This window comes from Myotis lucifugus, unplaced genomic scaffold, assembly GCF_000147115.1.
Source record: "Myotis lucifugus unplaced genomic scaffold, Myoluc2.0 scaffold_0, whole genome shotgun sequence".
Taxonomy (NCBI): Eukaryota; Metazoa; Chordata; class Mammalia; order Chiroptera; family Vespertilionidae; genus Myotis; species Myotis lucifugus.
In genome coordinates, this window is record NW_005871048.1 from 9,162,889 (window position 1) to 9,175,887 (window position 12,999).

The following is a 12,999-nucleotide window of genomic DNA, read 5'->3' on the forward strand; positions in this document are numbered from 1 at the left end:
TTTCCCAGGTCCTCACCAGAAACCAGTTTTCCGTGGCATTTTAGGAGCTTAATTCCTGTTCTGGTTGCAGCTTCAGGGTAGGTGCAGGGCCAGGAGAGAAGAGGGAATGTTCCCGTGCAGTGCCCCCCAGTCTGGCTCCGACAGCCCTTTGTCCAGTCCTCTCTGTGTCATTCCAGTCCTGCCGTGATTAGGAGGGAAAACCAATCAGCTCACCTCTAGGCTGCTCATTTGTCAGGTTCTATATATTTTTATTGATTTCAGAAAGGAAGGGAGAGGGAGAGAGATAGAAACATCAATGATGAGAGAGAATCATAGATAGGCTACCTCCTGCACGCCCCACAATGGGGATCGAGCCCGCAACCCGGGCATGTGTCCCTGACCAGAATGGAACCAGGGACTCCCCAGCCCGCAGGTCGACACTCTATCCACTAAGCCAAACCAGCTAGGGCATATGTCAGGTTCTGACTTCCCGCTCAGTCTGCCTGTGGCTGCTTCCTTTCCAGAGTCTGCAGTTTCTAGCCTTTTCGATTCTGTCCCTAGCTCGTGGTGATCATCAGTGAGGGGACGGCTGGCTGTGGACCTGCTCCACCTTGGTGGCTCCAGAATATTGTGTTATCTTTTTTTTTTTTTTAAAAGAAGAAAGGGAAGGAAGAAAGTGAGCCTGGACAGCAAGTAGACTTTCTTTAGAAATAAATGAACAGTGTCTTTTCTCATAGACCTTAGAAGTGCTCTGTTGGTTGGTATGAGGTACTTTTTGTTTTCCTCTCTGGGTATTCTTCCTGAAAAAGGTGGACGGAGTTGGCAGCACAGATATGGGGACAGAGGGTGAGCGTGCAGTCCCGGGTTTCGAGAGGCATGGTGTTCACACTGTTCTGCATTTGTGAGCCTCTCTCGCCTTGTGGTTCAGGATTGGCAGTAGGTGGGACCAGCTCCTCCTGTGCCTTCCTGATATGCCCGTCTGTTGGTCCTGCATGCCATTGTCAGTTGAATGTGGAGGGTCAGCAGGCCTCCAGGGCACTTAGTGAAGCCACCTGTCTGAAAGCCCTGGGTCCCTGAGTCACTGTGCGGAGAGGAAGAGCCACAGTGGTTCCCAGGCCCACAACATGGAACACAAATAGATTTACTGGGTTCAGACATTGGAAAGTCCGTTATTACCTTAACAGACACAGTCTTTGATGGGCAATTAGAATCTCCCGGGCTTAACCTCTGAGTAAGTGTTGGACTTTTGATGAGTTACTTTTCGTCTCTCATCTTGGTTTAACCTCCTGCAGAACAGAGCCGTCTCTGGAAGAAGAGAGCATGTAGAGATAAGGTAGTATTATCATCAAATTTTGAGCACCATAATGCCAAATACACAGAGAAAAAATATTAATCATCCCTTACCTTTGATAGAGTGTAAGCACCATTTCTGCAGTTGTGATCTGCAGATCATTTAAAAGCATAGACTTCCTACAATGGTGCCACCTTCCCTCTGATCATCACATGTCCTTGAATCGTGTCAGATATAAATATTGCTACCTCAGCCATTTCCCTCATTTCCATTTACATAAAATGTCTTTTTTTTATCCCTTTCCTTTTAGTCTGTGTGTATCTATTATTTTGATGTGCGTTTCTTGTAGACAGCATACATATGGGTCTTATTTCCTTATCCATTCAGCTACCCTATGTCTTTTGATTGGAGCATTTAAAGTGATTATTGATAGGGTAGTATTTATTGCCATTTTATTCTTTTAACTGTGTTCGTGTTGTTTTTTCTTTTTCTTCAAGAAGATCCTTTAATAGGCACTGTATTACTGATTTGATGGTGACAAACATTTTTAGTCTTTTCTTGACTGAAAAGCTCTTTATTTTTTTTTTCAATTTTAAATGCTGGCCTTGTTGGGTAGAGTAGTGTTGGCTTTAGTTTATTGCTTTTTATCACTTTGAATAATTTGTTCTAAACCTTTCTCTCCTGAAATGTTTCTGTTGAGAAATCAGACCTATAGTTGCTCCCTTGAAGGTAACTCTCTCTCTTGCTGATTTTAAGATTCTTTGTTTTTAACCTTAGTCATTTTAGTTATGATGTGTCTTGGTGTGGACCTCTTTGAGTTCATCTGCTTTGGGACACTCTGTGCTTCCTGGACTGGTGTGTCTTTTTCCTTCACCAGGTTAGGGAAGTTTTCAATTATTTCTTCAAATAGGTTCTCAATCCCTTGCTCTATTTGTTCTTCTTCTGTTACCCCTATGATGTGGATGTTGTTATGCTTCATGTTTCAAAGGTCCCTTAAACTATCCTCATTTTTTAATTTTTTTTTTTTTTTTTTTTGCTGCATTGAATGGGTGTTTTCTGCTACCCTGTCTTTGAAATTGCTTATTTGATCCTCTGTTTCATCCAATCAACAGTTTATTCCTTCTAGAGTATTCTTCATTTCAGATATTGTATTGTTAATTTCTGATTGGTTCTTTTTTTGTTTCTATTTCCTTTTTCATGCTATCTCTTTGTTTATGTTCTCACTGATTTCATCCATTCTTTTTCTAATGAGCATCAACATATCCACTGCTTTGATCTCTACATCTGGCAGATTGCTTGCCTCTACTTCATGTAACCTTTTTTTCTTTCTAATTTATTCTGTTCTTTCATTTGGGGCATGTTTCTTTGTCTTCCCATTGTGGCTGTTTCTTTGTTTCTATTTATTAGGTAGATATGCTTTGGTTCCCGCTCTTGATAGGGTGGCCACCATCTTAGACCTCTAACAGTGTATTTCCTTTTAAGAAGGAATAATATTGTATTGGTGGACCCACCTTGTGTTTATCCATTCATCCATCACTGGAATACCTGAGTTGCTTCAATGTTTAGCTATTGTGAATAACACTGATGTGAACATGGGTGTGCATATATTTCTTCAAGACCCTGCCTTCAATTCTTTAACCCTTTGCGGTCCAATGTTATTTTTGGAATTCAAACAGTCTGGTCCAAATTAATTGACGGGATTGAATGTTGAACTTTTTAATGTTCTTATTGCTTGACGTTGGACCTGCTCCTAGCGCGTGGTCTGTCGAGTCAGCCTCGAGGTTGGACTGAAAAGGGTTAAAATATATATTTTTTAAATTATATTTTATTGATTTTTTTTACAGAGAGGAAGGGAGAGAGATAGAGAGGTAGAAACATCGATGAGAGAGAAACATCGATCAGCCGCCTCTTGCACACCTCCTACTGGAGATGTGCCCGCAACCCAGGTACATGCCCTTGACCGAAATCGAACCTGGGACCTTTCAGTCCGCAGGCCGATGCTCTATCCACTGAGCCAAACCGGTTAGGGCTTCAATTCTTTAAGTAAATATCCAGAAATGGGATTGCTGGATCACATGGTAGTTCTATGTTGTTGTTTTTTTCTTGAGGAACCTGCTTTCCACAGCAGTTGCACCTGTTCACATGTTTAACTTGAGGGTACAACCATCTGTATATTGTATGCCCACCACCTGGCTTTCATTGTAAGAGTGGAATTAAAAGGTTGAAACAGACCACATCTTTAGACTTAAGGCATATGGAACCCATAGCTTGAGATTAGCCATGTGAGCTCAAGGACTCTACAGTGAGTCCATGGGTTCTCAGAGGCCTAGGAGCTGCTTCCTGCTGTGGGCAATTCATGGGTCTTCTGGGATGGGGCAGAGGAGCAAGAGCATGATTAGGTCATGCAGCTGCAATCTTATCATTGTGTCATGAAAGTTTAGTCCCTTTGTGTGTGGCTGACCCTAGCAGATGCCTCCCTCCATTTCTTTCCTAACAGAACTATAGTTCTATTCAGATGTTCCATCAGATATATGTTCACTGGCTTCCCAGGCAGGACTCTTCCAGCCTTTTGCCCCTAAGGCATGGTGAGCCAGGCTGGCTGGGGTGCAGGGGAGGGCAGAGGGCAGATAAAGAGCCCTCGGGTGGGTTGAAAATGCTATTAGATCCATTAAGGCTTTTAGGCATGAGAATGACATGATCTGATATATGTATATGTATATGTGTGTGTGTGTGTGTGTGTGTGTGTGTGTGTGTGTGTGTATGCACTGGCAGATCCAGTGTCTGGTGAAGGTCTGCTTTCTACTTGTAGACAGCTGTCTTCCTGCTGTAACATTACATGGTAATTTATATTTTTTAAAGATGACTCTGCAATTTTACATTGGAAATATTTGAGATGTGTCTTTTTCTTTTTCTTAAATTTATTGGGATGGCACTGGTTAATATAGGTTTCAAGTGTAAATTTCTATGATATATAATTTGTATATTTTATTGTGTGCCTACCACCCCAAGTTAAATAATCTTTCGGTTATATGTACATTTGGCTCCTTTATCCTTTACTACCATCCATGCCCGTTCCCACAGGTAACCATCATACTGTTTTCTGTGTCTATGAGTTTCAGTTTTATATCCCACATATGAGTAAAATCATGTGGTTCTTAGCTTTTTACGACTGACTTATTTCTCTTAGCATAATATTCTCATGTTGTTGCATATTGCATTTTTCATCTTTTCTTGTGGCTTGAGATGGGTCTTGAAAGCACAGGTAGGATTTAGACAGATGAAGAGGGTGAGGAAAGTGCTTCAGGTACAAAGAGTGGGCACATAGCCTGAAGGCAGGAGAGATGAAGGACCTAGCACACACCCTGCAGAGGCCTGGGGGGCAGGGCAGGGGAGCAGAAGACCCTCTATGGAAGGGACAAGGCAGAGGGGGAAAGGGACCATCCATAGAGGGAGCAGGGCAGGGGGAGAGAGGACCCTGTCCCTTCCGTGAAGGATCCCGTGTCCCCTGCCCTGCCTTCTCCATGGAGAATCCTGTGTCCCCTGACCTGCCTTCTCCATGGAGGGTCCCCTGTCTTCCCTGGAGGAAGAAGAGATAAAGACTGGAGACCTGAGCACAGACCTCCCAGAAGCCTATGAATGAGGGGACAGGGCAGAGAAACAGAAGACCCTACATGGAGGGGGCAGAGTAGGAAGGACAAAGGACCCTTCATGCAGGAGGCAAGGCAGGGGGACAGGGAACCCTCCATGGAGAGGCAGGGTACTGAAACAAGGGACCCTTGCCTGGAATAATAGTGTTGTTAATTTGCCATTTGCTTGGAATGTTGTTGCTTTTTAATTTGTCTAACTAAGAGATATTATCCTGTATGCTATTGGTTTGTGAAATGCCTACTCTGAGCCTTTGTTAAACAAATTGCTGGGCAAAGACTAATCAATCTCTGAGCATAATTTTGATTCCCAAAACAAATAAAACATAAATTTATATACTATTTGAGGAAATAAAGCTTTTTCTCCTCTTTCTCAATAGTAACATCTCTCATTGTAGTGTGCGCCTATAGGAATCAGGAATGTAATATCTGTTACTGATCTATCCTCTCCTATATAATAAAAGGCTAATATGAAAATCGACTGAATGGTGGGACAACTGGTCGCTATGATGTGCACTGACCACAGGGGGCAGATGCTCAACACAGAGCTGCCCCCTGGTGGTCAGTGGGCTCCCCCAGGGGAAGTGCTGTTCACCCAGAACCCAGGCTCATGGCTGGCAAAGCACAGCGGTGGGGGCAGGAGCCACTCTCGCCTCCGCAGCAGCGTTAAGGCCCCCGTGGGCGATTTCCGCCTCCCGGAAGTGGGCTTAAGCTGGCATTCGGACTTCCCCCAAGGGTCCCGGACTGCAAGAGGGTGCTGGCTTGGCTGAGGGACCCCCCCCCCCCCCCCAGTACATGAATGTCGTGCACCGGGCCTCTAATGTTATATAAATGCCAAAATTACAGTTGTATTTATGGCCAGTAAGTAGAGCCTATAAACATTATTAAATTGTTTTAAAAATAACAGAGAATAGTTATCTGGGAGGCACAAAAAAAGAAATTGCTTTGTTGGAGATTGTTAACCTAAAAATAAAATATCTTTCAAAGGGGCAACAAGCATTTATTTGAGATAAAAAAAAAATCTATTCAGAAAGCACTGATTTAGATAGAAGCCCACAAAATATTCTGATAAAGAGACAAAGGCAAGGGGTGTTTATGAGAAAGGGAAGGACAATTACATCAGTAGAGGAAGGCCTTTCTATGAGTACAGAAAAGCTAACATAGTGATATTAATTCTAAACAATTTTCAGTCTGTGAGTCATCAGTCTTATAATATCTGCTTTCTTATTATCTTTGCAAATAGTTTTTTGGGACACAATGTTGTTTCAGGCCCAGTCCAAAGGTGATTTTGCCCTAATTTAACATTCCAAAGATTTGAGGCATAAGACGTGCGGGGCAGCAACTCTGGAATGGCAGCTCTGGCTCCATTTTAAAGTGGTTCCATCTATTATTATTTTTTTTTTTTTTTACAAGACTACCTCAAAGATTTTCCTCTTATATTGTCTGCCTGTGGGGCCCCTCAGGTGATTCCAATGTAAACCAGGGTGGAGAAGTACTGTGTCAGATGATCTTTAAGCTCCCTTCCTGCTCCAAAATTAGTTGTTTCTAATAATAGAGTTACATTTTTGTTTCATTCAAATAGTTAAATTTAAACATTTGCCAGTTATTTGAATTTATTTTTATATTTTCATTATTTAACTCTCAGGAAGGATATTCAAGTCAAAATGTAAAAGTGTCTCCTGTTACAATACTTATTTGTAAAACAAACAAATCTAAGCAAAGAAGAAACTTTAAAAAATAAGCCTGTGAGCAGAATTCAAAATTATGTGTAGATAAGGGGCAATAAATTTCCAAGTTAATTAAACCTAGACTTTTAAGAAAAGATGAAAACAAAACTGCACAGCCAGGAAATATAAAAATTAGAATAGATCCCTGAGGAAACCCAGGCAGGAAAAATTAAGGACATTTTTATGTAGAGTTGGTGTCAGGAAACTTAAGGAAAAAGAATGGAAAAAAAGAGATTAAACCAATGGTATAGCAAATGAAGAGATGGTGCAGGTGACCTGGGAGAGAAGCTGGGTGAAAGGCATGAATTATGAAGGAAGGCGCTGCCCTGAGAAAAAGAAGCTCAACCTCTTCACTAGAGTTAGAGGGAACAGCAAACGGTCCAGGCCTTAGGGGTTGAGGGAGAGACCATCACATCTTCATCATCAACTAGGTCATTTAAGAACAATTTATGTCAAAATAACCATTATAGATGTACCTAAGGAACATACAATACATATGAGGCTCACTGGACTCACTACCAATTCACATTTAAAAAAAGATCAGAAAGCCCTAGCCAGTTTGGCTCAGTGGATTGAGTGTTGGCCTGTGGACTGAAGGGTCCCAGGTTCAATTCTGGTCAAGGGCACATGTCTGGTTGCAGGCTCGGTCCCCAGTAAGGGGAGTGCAGGAGGCAGCCGATCAATGATTCTCTCTCACCATTGATGTTTCTGTCTGTCTCCCTCTCCCTTCCTCTTTGAAATCAATAGGCTCAGAGCAGGCATTTCACAAACCAACAGCATACAGGATAATATCTCTTAGTAAGACAAAATATTTTTTTAAATGTTTTAAAAAAAGATCAGAAATATATTTTTAAGAAAAGGTAGCCCACGGAAGCCACCTTTCCCTTATATTACTTGACATTCAAGAGCCTTTAAAACAACATAGTTAATATACCAGAGCAGCATATATTTGGGATGGCAATATGCCAGAGCAGCATATATTTGGGTGGTTTATAGAAACCACCTTCTCCTTATATTACTTGACATTTTAGAACATTTTAGGTTTTGATGTCTAGTTGTTAATGTTCCACATTCTTCTTCTAAAAATGAGGTTCACATGGCCATTGTGCAGAACATTTGTAAGACAAAGGAAAACACACTCCCTGAGAGACCTCCAATCCCAGCACCTTGATATAAATATCAATAATATTTTTGGCATTTATATTTACATTTTTTCATATGAAGTTTGTATGAATTTGCAACCTTAACTTTAGATGTGCAAAAATGGAAGGCAAGATTTGGGCCCTCATGATCTGCATGCCCTGGTGTTAGGTCTATGACTGTGTTACTTTACACAACAAAAGGGAATTAAGGTTGCAGATGGAATTAGGTTGCTAAGCAGTTAACAAAATAGGGAGATTATACTGGGCTACTTGGGTGGAAATGGAAGTAGAAAAGGAAGTCAGAGAGATGTGACTGTTAGGAAGAGGCAGGAGAGATTCGAATCATGAGGGGGACTCAACCTGCCACTACTGGCTTTGATGATGTAGCATGGGGATCATGAGCCAGAAGGAGTTTAGAATATGCTACCCCAAATATATGTTGCTCTGGCATATTGACTATTTTGTCTTTAAGGCTCTTGAAAAACAGCAAATATAAGAAAAATACTTAGATTTTTCTTTAAAAGCAGGGGATGAACTACCTATATGAAAGATGTCCTCCCTATACCATAAGAAAAATACATTCTAATCATCAAGGACAGGAAGTTGAGATAAAGAGAATTCTATATAAACAGACCTTGTTAAAATAATTCTTATCTTCCTTAAGCCTGCCCACATAGCTGAGTCACCTTTTCACAATTGCCTCTCTTTGTTCTAATATAAAAGTGAATTGGTTTCACAATTTCTTTGGGTCTTTGTGCCTCATGAAAGCTCCTAAGTCATGAAAAGCTTGTTGAATAAATGTGTATGCTTTTCTTCTGTTGATTTGTATTATGTCAATTTAATTCTCAGACCCAGCCAAAAGGAACCCTAAGAGGTTTTGTAGGGAGCAGCTATAGGGTCAAGCTTCGGATTGTCCTGTGGCAGGGCCACAAACAAGTCCCAGCATGGAGGGCAGAGCCCTCCTAGCATAATTAAGCTTGACTTTATAGTCCTCCCTTGTTCCTTCCTAGGTAGTTAATGGGCTGTGGGAGGTGCAGCAAGTGCTGCCAAAACAAGCTGAAACTTGCAAGATCAGTGTAAACATGTTGACCACTTCCCTTGTTTTGCTTTGTGTGCTCTGACTATAAAATAAAGCTTCAGCTTACAGGCTGGGTCTCTCTGTGTCCTCATCCAGGCACAAGTGATCCACCTAGCCCCAACTGTATTCTCTTACTCTGTCTTCTTTAATCCTTCACCGCCCCTCCTCAGGTTCAAGTTTTAATAAAGATAACCGTTTGCCATCCCTACAAGTGCCCTCTAGAACAGTGATGGCGAACCTTTTGAGCTCGGCGTGTCAGCATTTTGAAAAACCTTAACTTAACTCTGGTGCCGTGTCATATAGAAATTTTTTGATATTTGCAAACATAGTAAAACAAAGATTTATATTTTTGATATTTATTTTATATATTTAAATGCCACTTAACAAAGAAAAATCAACCCAAAAAATGAGTTCGTGTGTCACCTCTGACACACGTGTAATAGGTTCGCCATCACTGCTCTAGAAGATGGGAACAGCCCTCTGTTGATAGCCAGCAAGTAAATAACAACCACATTCCTGCACTGATAAATTGGTTGTATCCCTTAAAGGACTTTTGCTTCCCATCTTGGTATCTTGGCATTTCCCAGAGGTTGGGTCACTGATGGTCTTTATTCTTATACAGGGTCCGTCTCAGGCTAGTAACCTCACATAAAGTAGCAGCCAGCTGGGTGGGTAATACATTTCCCCAGGCTTTTAAAGTCAGGCTTCATAAAACTGGATATTGGGTGAATTTCTTGCTTTCCATACGGGAAACAACTCTTTTTTTTCTCTCTCCCAATTTGGTTCTTTGATTCTGATCAACCTCTGGGAAATAGGTTATACAGAAACAAGGATGGAGCAAGGGAGCACTTATGATCCTATGGTAAAATCCTAGGCAAGAGATGATAGGACTTGAACCAGCGCAGAAGTGATAAATGGTTGCATTTTGAATACTTTCAAGGGTAGAACCAGTGATTTGACATGGGGTGTTAAGTCAAATATAAGCAGGTTTGTCAGGACTCACCTGCCTTCACATACCTCATTATTGGGAGTCCAAAGGGACCATTACTAGTAAATGACTTAAGGGAACATTTCACATCTTGAAACTAGAAATGAGAGTATAAAGGTTATCACACATGAGAATTTAATTTTAGTAGTTAAAGACTTGGTTCTCCAACCTAAATCTACAGCCAATATTTATTTATTTTTTTTGATTCGTCTCCTTTTCTACGGTCTTTGGGTTTTGATTATCTTCCAATTCCAGCTGGCATAAGTGCCAGTTCTTTCCCCTATCCTGCATCCATCACCCGTGCATGGTTCAGCCTTTTCTTATCCCTCCCTTACAGAAGTAGTCCAAAAGAAATGATGGCTGCTGTTTGCAGGGGAAGAGAATACAACGTCGTTGAAAACAGCCCTCTATTCTATTCAAAAACTTGACTTTACATTACTGAAAACCGAATAGTGAAATAAAACACTTTAAGAAATACAATATTGCTCTATGACTGTTAGTGGTAAATCTACTTTATTGGTGGAAGTAACGTAAAGTATTAATAAATTAAAAGAAGCAGTATCATTTTGGGCAAGTAGAATTTCCGCTTTCGTTGTAAGGCGGACTTCATTTTGGCTTTTAAAAAACTGCGGGCTCTACTGCTGTTATCCAGGAGCTGTAAAAACTTGGGCAAGGTAGTTTACTTTTACTTTCTCTGCCCCCCCCCCGCCCCCCCCACCCCCCATCCATAAAATCTCAACCCTCCTATTGCCTCCTGATCGTAGGGGCCTTGGAAAACTCAAAACCTCATTTAACAAAAACTTGGTGTCTACTGTACGCTTGATGCCGGGAGAAATACCAAGTACAAGATACAGGACACAGGTCCCTGCCTTTTTAGAGCAAGAAGTTTGCATGAATCGGGCAAGAGTGAATCCAATTTTCAGTCAGTGCAACATCTCCTGGGTTGGCCTTTAGCTATCACGTACATCAGCTGCTGACAACTGCTGTGAACACTCACCCAGCAAATTCTTCAAGGGCCATGCTAAGGCGGAAAAGGCTGAATTCCATCTTATTTTCGCTTTTAAAGAAGTGAAATTAAGGACGGTTCACTGGCTTTGCTACTGCGGCGTTTTCAGAGGGTATTCCTTTACCTGCCCCAGCGCCGCTAAGCTAACCTCACAGTTCCCCACCCACAAGCCACACTTCCCAGTCTGGTTCTTGGTGGAAGGTCGCACTGGACATTGACCAATGGGCTCGTTCCTTCTCCGCGGAGGGGCGGGACCGTGGGGCGTCAACTTCGGAGGCCCGCCCCCGGACGTGGCGTGCGTGCGTGGCGGCGCGCGGCGCGAGCCGGGTTCTTTGGGCGTGTGGCGCCCCCCTGGCGGCAGCGGGGACTCAAGTGTGAACAGCCGGAGCTGCGTCCCCGCCATGGACCCGCAGAAAGAGGCGCGAACACCCCGGGACCCGGTCGCGCGGCCGCCGGCCTCGCGGTCTCAGACGCCGAAGGAGGAGGAGCGGCGGGAGAGCGGCGAGGCGCCGGCGGCGGCCCTGGGCGAGGAGGCGGACGACAGTGCGGACGGGCTGTGGGAGCTGCCGGTGAACCGCTGAGCGGAGGCCCGAGTGCAGCCGGTGCAGGTGACGGGGAGCGGGGAGGAGGAGGAGGGGCGCGGGGCGGGGCGGCTCCGGGGAGGCTGCGGGGCGCTCCCCGACGAGCGAGGAGCGCCGGCTCAGGCGTCGCAGCGCTTGGGGTGCGGGCCCGCTGGCTGACCTCGCAATTACGGAGCACACTTGTCACTGCTTTTGAGTAAGAAGCCGCTTATGTAGGTTCGCTGTTATGTAGCCTTACTCCCCGCAAGACCCGGAGCGCGTCACGTGATCAGCGGACTTCAGTTCTCCTGTCAAGAAACTTAAGAGTGATGGGAAAGAAGGCTTAATGGCAGTAATACTTGTAACTGTTAACACCGTTATGCATAAGCGACAGTCATCTCACAAATAAAAACAAAACAGAATGCATTAGAGGACAGAAACAAAGTGGCTATAGAGGCGTTGAAGATTATATTCAGAATTCTAAATTCCCTCGGAAATATTTACTGAGCACCCACTGTGTGCCAGGTCCTGGGGATGCAGGCATTTATGGATAAAACAGACGTGGCCTCTCACAGTCCGAGGACGAGATTCTGGACTGAACACGCAGCACCACCACCAGCTCACATTATTGAATGCTCACAACGCGCGCAATTGTGTGGGTACTTGTCAGGAGGGTTGTGAGGATTGCTTTCCCTGCTTGTTCGAACTTTTTGCTATTGAGATACACGATTCTCTTCCCGTCCTGGGTGTTCTGGATCCTTTTCCTTGGTTACTGAAGGTCTCCATCTATCACCTAGCTCACTGTTGCCCTCCACAATGTAACTGTTAGGCGGTGCCCCTGCGTCCTCACCTTGGAATCACACTGCGCTTAGTCACCAGATGTACACTGTCCTGAGTTGGCTCTCACTAAAGCCACCAGTAATATGCATAAGGTGAAATCCAACGGATCCCTTTCTGTTCAATTCTTACTAGACTTTTTGGCAGCATTCTGCAGTTGAATACTCACTTCTTTTTTTATATATATATAATTATCACTTTATTTTTTAAAAATGGTACAGCCGCTTTATTTTTATTTATTTATTTTTAATCCTCATTAGAGGATATTTTTCCATTCATTTTTAGAGAGAGTGGAAGAGAGAATAAAAGACAGAGAGCAATATTGATATGAGAGAAACACATTGATTGGTTGCCTCCTGCCCACACCCGGACCAGGGCCCAGGCCCAGGAGGAGCCTGCAACCAAGGTACATGCCCTTGACTGGATTAGAACCCCGGGACCCTTTAGTCCGCAGGCCATTGCTTTATCCACTGAGCCAAACCAACGAGGCCCAGGCAATACTCACTTCTTGAAACACGTTTTCTGTGGCTTCCCTTTGGTTTATCTGACTTCTTTGCCCTAGTCTTTTTTTCCTATTCTGCTTTAACTCTAAATGTTGCACTTCAGGTCATGATTCTAAATTCTCTTCCAATACCACACGCTTCCCACAAGTGATGTTATCAGTTTTTATGGGTAAGTTATCGCCTCTAACTCCAATATCTCTAGCCCAGCGATTTTCAACTTTTTTGATCTCATAGCACACGTAAA

At 43.2% G+C, this 12,999-nt stretch overlaps 1 protein-coding gene and 1 long non-coding RNA gene across 2 annotated transcripts in view; one reads left to right on the forward strand and one right to left on the reverse strand.

The window, feature by feature from the left end:
• Window positions 1-11,008, reverse strand: LOC106697952. The gene is made up of 3 exons (XR_001349225.2): window positions 10,847-11,008; window positions 1,156-1,284; window positions 1-178 (listed from the first exon to the last, which is right to left on the reverse strand). It is a non-coding gene; the product is annotated as an uncharacterized LOC106697952 (long non-coding RNA).
• Window positions 11,009-11,222: 214 nt separating this feature from the next.
• The window catches only part of DTWD2 (DTW domain containing 2), a 71,036-nt gene continuing 69,259 nt past the window's right edge, over window positions 11,223-12,999 (forward strand). Inside the window, 2 exon segments of the mRNA XM_006081123.3 lie at window positions 11,223-11,429; window positions 11,431-11,463. Of these exon segments, the coding sequence (XP_006081185.3) occupies window positions 11,257-11,429; window positions 11,431-11,463 (206 nt within the window). The 5' untranslated portion in view covers window positions 11,223-11,256.